The 7,996-nt window shown below is 35.8% G+C and overlaps 1 protein-coding gene across 1 annotated transcript; it reads right to left on the minus strand.

The window, feature by feature from the left end:
- Positions 1 to 1,094: 1,094 nt before the first annotated feature.
- On the minus strand, positions 1,095 to 1,616 carry LOC111059869. The gene has a single exon (XM_022347492.2). The coding sequence runs from the start codon at positions 1,614 to 1,616 to the stop codon at positions 1,095 to 1,097; it is 522 nt and encodes a 173-aa protein (XP_022203184.2).
- Positions 1,617 to 7,996: the final 6,380 nt, after the last annotated feature.

Below are 7,996 nucleotides of genomic sequence, written 5' to 3' on the forward strand. Positions count from 1 at the left end.
GAAAAAAAAATAAAAATCAGAGAGAATCAAGACATGGCCAGCCCACCGGTCCAGACAAAATGAATGTATGTACATCGACTTGAAACCTACCAATTTAGTTCATGCACAGAAACCTGTGATCAATTCCATTTGAATAAAATAAAATAATATTACTGAGATGATAAGGACAAACAGAGAAGTGGAAATCAGCATTAATTTAATTGAATCAATTGTTAGAAAATATTTCCTGAAAGATCAGATTTTTTTCAGATTCAGGCCTACATACTTAATATACGGATTGCCATGTGAAAGATTTTTAAAATGATTTTGCTAACCAAAATTGTTTCAAAAATACATTATCTTGATTTTTATCAATGCGTATTAATCGGATAATGTTAAACAGGAAATCTATTTTCAATCCAAGTATTATTTTATCAATATTAAAGGCCTTCAATTCTTGAGATTCAGAAAGTAGTAGCAACAGAGGTAATCGTGTCAATAATCCTCATCAACTAGCGTACTAAATATACCTTGTAGATAAGATAGGAGAATTCATCATTTTTCTCATAATGATAAAATATTTTCAAATTATAATGATTTATTATTAGGAGTTATTATTCTCTCTTAACTAGGCTACAGCAAATTGAAAAGCAAAGAATAGTAATTACGTTACTACAAGTAATAGGCCTAGCATATTGGCAAAAAAAAAAACAAACAAAAAAAAAACAATTGAAACCTTTTCCACTTAATTGATACATTATTCTCAATTGATAGAATATAATTAATAATTATCGTATAGAATATAATATAATTATCATAATTGGAAGATAGCGGAATGGAAATTATTCCTAAATTTATTTCAACAATCATAATAAATAGTCTATTTGAGCTCATCAAAATAAACAATAATTTACCTTGAGCAAAGTGATAAGAAACGTAGCCAAGAGCCATACTTTGCAACTGAAATTCAAATAAAATAATTTATAATGATAATACTCCTCCTTCTCTCTAATTAACTATTTCATTGAACGTTAAAATCTAACTTAATCTGGACAAACAAATCATGGTTTTATGTGTCATAATTGGTATTTTCTTCATACAGAAATTGATCTATATTATTTCTTACTTACACCGACATTGTCCTTATTTCTATTTGTGAGCTTGTTGAGGTCCTCCTCACACCTGATAATATTAACAGGACCGCCGTCCTCGTACCTGACTTTGATTCGGCCCACTCGGTCGATCCACACATGTCGAAACCCATTCTCCCGTTGTATCATCTTGGCTCTGCCGAACAGCTTACGTCTCTCCGCCGTTATAGATTGGTTTATGTAGATTGGACTATTTCCCTGCATGTTGATATGTTGAGTTGAAAAGTCTCTACATTCTTTCCTCTTTTTGAGCAAGGCATCCTTATCTCCTCGACAGACAAAACGAACAATGATGCCGGGCGCGGTGTTGTCTCTTCTTCTGGGGAGGCGATGACATGCATCGATCGATCTGCGGTCCAGCTTCACATCCAATGCTTTCCCGATCTCCAGTATTCGACTCTGCACATCCTCGTTCTGCAACTCCGGAACACCGTATACTTCAAGGGTATTTCTCCGACCATATTGCTCCCGATCGTCATCTTTCATCTCCAATCCCTAATTTTTCCGTTCAGAACTGAATTTTCATTTTGTAGTTCCCTAACAGTTCCTCTTAGTTTAGCAATTTCAGCAGCATTTTCATCCAAGGTCTTCCTACAAGCGGCTATATCAGATCCCAACTTTTCCAGCAACTCATCCTTAACCCGTGTTAATATACTATTTAATTGATCGACCGTTAGTGGATTATTGTCGGTACTTGAATTAGTGTTTGTTTTTGCCGGAGCACTGAGCTTGTTTACACCTGAGATAGATTTTACTGGAGTAGAGTCCGAATTGGCACGTTGGCGACGTAACTCACTTGAACATTTTTTACAAGTCCATGACTTTCCTGTGTCTTGAAATAATTCCAGATCATTGTCGGTGAGCTCAACACATACACCATGGAACACAATATTGCAGCTCGAACATTTTATTTTTGATTTTAATGCACGATTCATCTGCTGGTTACACACTCCGCAACTCATTTTTGTATGTCTAGTAGGATATGTTAAACAAATGATCACACTGCAAATTACTCACAACCAAAAAATAAAGTCTCAATATTTAAAATAACTAACCGAGTTGCGGCCATGCACTAAGATTCCCTAAAAGCTTAGAAACATCGTAATTCAGTAATAAACGTGATTCAATGAAAACGAAAGCTGATAAGCAACAACCGATAAACGAACCTTTCGCCTCGAGCGCTGAACTACGACTGAGAAATTAGAATCAATGATTGACGTGAAATTAAAAACGTTTCTAATTTTCGACTAAGGACAATCATGAACATGTTCGTACTGACTATTTGAATAAAAGTGTTAGAGAACTGACTGAATACTATGATGGACAAAATAAAAATAGTGAAAAGGAAAGTTTTATTGTTCAAATTGATTTAGTTGATCAGGACAATAATAGTAGTGACATAACCTATATGAATGATCAGGTGAATGATAAAAATAAAGCTGATAGGACTGAATCACAACTTAACTTTGTAAATCTTCGTGACAATTAAATTGTCAACCAAATTTTGGTTGAAGATATTTCAAGCAATGATACTTTTAACAATAATAATTAATGAAAGTAGTCAATAGAAAAATACGTGACAAGAAATCACATCCTATTGCAGGTAGGGCTCATCAGGTACAAGTATCGGTTAACAGGTTTCAAAATAAAGACTCAAGTTTTCCAAATAAATCTGGCTCTGCTAATAATGTGAAAAAAGTTTATCATCATGGACCTGACAAGAATAATAGGACTATCTCTAGTCAATGATTCAATGATTTTATTACAGCCAGAAAATACATACAGTACACTAGGCCATGTCATTACAATAAAATTTCTAACAGAATTACAATAACAATACATAAATAAAGATAATACACAACATGCAGTGCAAGAGCAGGCTTCAAAGCTATTCGGTTTCTCACAAGAAAATAATAAATAATAATACAGAAATATCAATAAACAATTACTAAACTTCAATTCTATCACAGTCTATACAGCCTATTCTAATTTTAATCTATACCTACTTTTACAATAAATCGTGAACAAACTAAAACCATAGAAACTCTATTATCACAGTCGGCAATTTACTTAGTGCTTTACACAGTCAATTTACATAGTGCTTGGGTCAGACTCGTCAAACTCATGAATGGAATAGAATGGGTTGGCGACCAGCCATGACTTGAAAAATCTGATGCCAGATATGGGAAAACTTTTCCTGGATCTTTCCAATCTCACCCCGGGCAGGACCAGGTTTCCATTTCCCCGTGTAGCGTGACTGTGGATCTGATTGGCCCTGGTGTACAAATGAATATTCTCTCTAACCGAAACAAGCACTCGTATATGTACAGGCTGTAAACTGTCATCACTCGTAAATGTACAAACAATGGTTTGCAGTGATCAATCCAACCAGCTCTCATCACAATTCTAATGGCTCTTTTTTGCATTAATAGCACCCTATTCACACTCGCAGCGTGTCCCCACAGCCTTGTACCATATGCAATATGGCTCTGGAAAAAAGCAAAGTAAGCTTGGCGCACAAAACCGTCAGGCACACATGATACAAGCCTTCTAAGCAGAAAAATGACCCTACTTAGCCTTTTGCAGAGCTGGCTGATGTGAGCCTCCCAGGTCAACCTACTATCCAGGGAAAACCCCAAGAGCTTCACAGTACCCATGGCAATCCCAGAATTGAGGCTGAATGATAGCTCCTGAGTCTTGTCACTGTTAAGAGCCAGCTTATTTAGATCAAACCATTGAGACGCACTATGATACAGCTCCCTCACAGCAAGCCTGGCAGAATCTACGCTCTTATGATCCGCAAATAGTGATGTGTCATCTGCAAATAACAGAACACCACCATCTACTGAATAATATATATCATTTATTGAGATGAGAAAGAGCAAAGGTCCCAAAACTGATCCCTGTGGGACTCCATGTTTCAAGGGTGCAGGACTTGATAGTTCACCATTCCAGTCCACAACCTGCAACCTATCACTCAGGTATGATTTCATCAGTCTGACAGCACCGACTCCAAGGCCATACTTCTCCAGCTTTCCCAATAGAATATTGTGCGAGACACAGTCGAAGGCACGTGATAAATCACAGAGCAAAAGCGATGAAGATCTTCCATTCTCAAATGCCTCCAGGACTGATTGAATGAGAGTCTGCACAGCAGAGACAGTGATTCACAGAAAGGAACACATACTAACCTTGACAGCAATGTTACCCATATTAATGCTCAATCCAATCCTGTAGCTGAAGACAAGGGTATTTGGGGAAGGAGAGTGATCCATGGAGCTATGGAAACAAGTAATGGTGCAACTTTAAAAATAGCTAAAAAGATGTTCTGGCTGTTTCTCTCAGGACTTGATTCTTCAGTTAAGACAGAAGCAGTTATTGATCATCTACAAAACTTGAAGCAGTCAACAAATTACATCTGTGAGAAAATTAACTCTGAATACAACACATACAGTTCATTCAAAGTGGGAGTACCTATTGAAATAGCAAATGAACTAATGCATCCTAATCTATGGCCCCAGGGATGTATTGTGGGTAAGTTTAGAGCTGCGAGGACAAAATCTGGTGTAACTAATAATTTTTTAAGGCCTACTCTGGAACAGAAATCTCTGACTTTAGAGTCTTCTGTATCCAATGATACTATTACATTAGACAACAACTTTGATGTGATCAAATTGATTCATATGAACATGCAGTGTTTGCGGAATAAGAATACTGAAGTTGAAGTTGTGTGTCAAACTGAAAACCCTGACTTTATCTGTATGTGTGAGCATTGGTTACATGCTGATGAAATAGCCATGCATGCACATGAAGGTTATATAGTTGGTACTTTTTTCTGCCCTTCTGCTTTTAAAAATGGAGGCTCCTGTATAATAATAAAGAATGAACTCAAGTTTAAAGAGCATCAGATTGAACAATACTGCTCTGAAAAACACTGTAAAGCATGTTTTGTTTTGATTTGTGACTTGAACTTTATCCTAGTGTCGGTGTACAGGTCACCCAGTGGAAGTTTCAATATTTTTCTTGATAGTATTGAGAAAATCCTCCACTATCTAAGTGGAAATAATGTTCAAATTTTTATTTCCACTGATCTCAATATTGACCTACGAGTGAATGATTCAAAATCACAATATTTTTTAACACTGCTGAGGTCTTACAATTTATATCCATCTTCACTTTCTCCTACCAGAGGAACATCCTGTCTTGATTATATTTTTACGGGTTATAACCAGTCATTCTACAGTGTTGATGTTGAGGATCTCTGCATTGCTGATCATCAATCACTTGTAATGGAAATTATAGTGCTTAAAAAGGATAAAGTATGTGAGGATCAAAGTGCTGCTGCTGTGAGACAACATAGTCAAAATAACTACAATTATTTCTACAGAGAGATTTTTATAACTGATTGGACATCTATTGTAGCTGGTTCTGGGTCATCAGTAGCATTTCATCTCTTCACTCACAACGTTAAGAATAAAATTGTATTGTGTTTTCCTCTACAAAATAGACAGAGAACTCCAAGTAAAAGAATTAAGTGGTTTACTGAGGAACTAAGGTCAATAAAGGATCGTGTCCTGCTTCATTACGATCTTTATAGAGTAACTGGTTCTCTACATGCAAAGCAAGCATATGTATCCCTTAATAGGACTTATAAGTCTAAAATCATTGAGGCTAAAAAATCTTCATTTGGGCAACTTATTGCTAATTCCTCTTATAAATGTATAACAGTATGGCAACTTGTCAAACAGGAAACAAGAACAAACAAGAGTAATAAAGTAGATATTGACCCAAATGAGCTGAGTAACTTTTTTATAGACTGGTGGCAGCAATAGCTGGAAATGCATTACATCCTAATGATGTTCCAGACTCTGGTGTTCAGGTTGAGTGTCAATTTGAATGGTGCAATGTAAGTGAGAATGACATTATAAGGGCTGTGACTGCATTATCAAATTCCAAAAGTACTGATGTTTATGGTGTCTCCAATTTGTTTCTCAAAAAAGTCATTCATTCTATTGTTGAACCACTTACAACATTATTTAACCAATGTATAAATGAAGGTCAATACCCAGATTGTCTGAAAATATCAAAAATAATTCCAGTACACAAAAAAGGTGATAAATTCTCAGTTGAGAACTTTAGACCTATATCAGTATAGTTCCTATATTTTCAAAACTTTTCGAGTACATTTTGTTTCTTCAGCTGGCTGTCTATTTTGAGTCTAATAACTTGTTGTCTCATAGTCAATATGGATTTCGAAGAGGAAGATCAACAGCTATGGCTATTGAAGATATTGTGAAATGTATGTTGTCATCTTTTGAGAATAAGGAATACATCCAGTTAACACTGTGTGATCTCACAAAGGCGTTTGACTGTGTATCAAATTGTGTCTTGCTAGCCAAACTCAAGAGATATGGAATTAAGGATGAATCACTGAAGCTGCTGGAATCTTATCTTAGGGGGAGACAACAGTATGTAAGCTGCAACAACAAAAAATCCAGCACCAGAGCGGTTGAGTTTGGTGTACCCCAAGGATCTGTCTTAGGACCATTTCTGTTCCTGTGCATGATAAATGACCTGTCTGCAAATGCGTTTAGTGATTTCAAATCTGTTTGTAAATAGCATGAGATAAAATCATGTTTCCACAAATTTAATTGTATGTAACAAAAATATAATATTGTCCTATTAATTGTTTCAGACTTTTTTATAAGAAATCCTATCATTGCAAAAAAAAAAAAAATAAAATGTTGAGGATAATTCCCACAAGAGCCTTAAGTTTGTTTTCATGAAATATTGAAGGAGTGAGGATGGGTGATAAATTGTTCATGAATAATTAAGTTATATGGTTTAGAACTGGTACACGTCTGGGTGTCACCCCATTAGGATGTCACCTCTGAAACCTGTTATTTAGGTGACCGGCTGACGCGGACTACTTGCCAACTCTCCAAGGAGGTGACATCCAAATAGGGTGACCAGGTGACGCGAGCGAGCAAGGAGATTCTCTGTCGTGCACAGCACGTGAAAATGAGGAAAATATCGCAAATTTCTTGATTTTTTTTAATCAAACGTATCTTACCTCACGATTATATTTTTACAAAATTCTCCCACCTCACATGAAAGAGGAGATTCTGTTCTTCAAATCAAGACCAAGTACAATTTTTTATCATTTCGGGTTACCGAGATACACAGTTTTGAATATATAAATTGGTCATTTTTCTGTATATTTAATTAGGGGCTAAAATACACTAAGAGTGGATTTTTCTATTTTTTCATCAAATTTCAATTATGATACATTATTTTGAACTGCCTTGACGAGCTGAGAAGAATGAGCTGTAGTACGAGGAGATCTGATCATTCTGTCAAACTTATAAGTGTTTAAAGTTTTGATCCTTGACGTATCCTTATGACGTACCCCCCACTAGGAAATAACGGGTGATTCTCACATAAAATGACCCGCGTGAGATGATTTCAGCCGAATTTTCATTTTTTGTTAGGAAGGCCTTGAAAAGGTATTATAATGAAAAATTTGTATTTTGGCTGTAGGACATGATTTTCTATTTTTGGGTATATCCCCCCTCCCCGGCTTCCACCACTACTAAATTCGAAAATTCCTAAAGAATCCTGTATATAATGAATTGTTCTTTCACGTGATGTGTGATTTTTTATCTTTACTAGAAAAATATCCATGTTGTATAGGGTAGAAGTGGTAGGTTTGCATAATTTTGAAAACACCCCTTGAAAAATACCCCTTTTTTGAAAATTCGTAGCTCCGGAGCCAAAAATGATAGAATCCTGCGCGACGACTCAATTCATTGGACATTTTATTCTCCTTAATTTTGTCAAGAATGATTTTTTTTGAGAAACTCAAG

This window comes from Nilaparvata lugens, chromosome 7 (genome assembly GCF_014356525.2).
Source record: "Nilaparvata lugens isolate BPH chromosome 7, ASM1435652v1, whole genome shotgun sequence".
Classification (NCBI taxonomy): Eukaryota; Metazoa; Arthropoda; class Insecta; order Hemiptera; family Delphacidae; genus Nilaparvata; species Nilaparvata lugens.

Excerpts from the sequence above, each read along its gene's own strand:
- LOC111059869 (XM_022347492.2), bottom strand. The coding sequence starts at position 1,616 with ATGAAAGATGACGATCGGGAGCAATATGGTCGGAGAAATACCCTTGAA.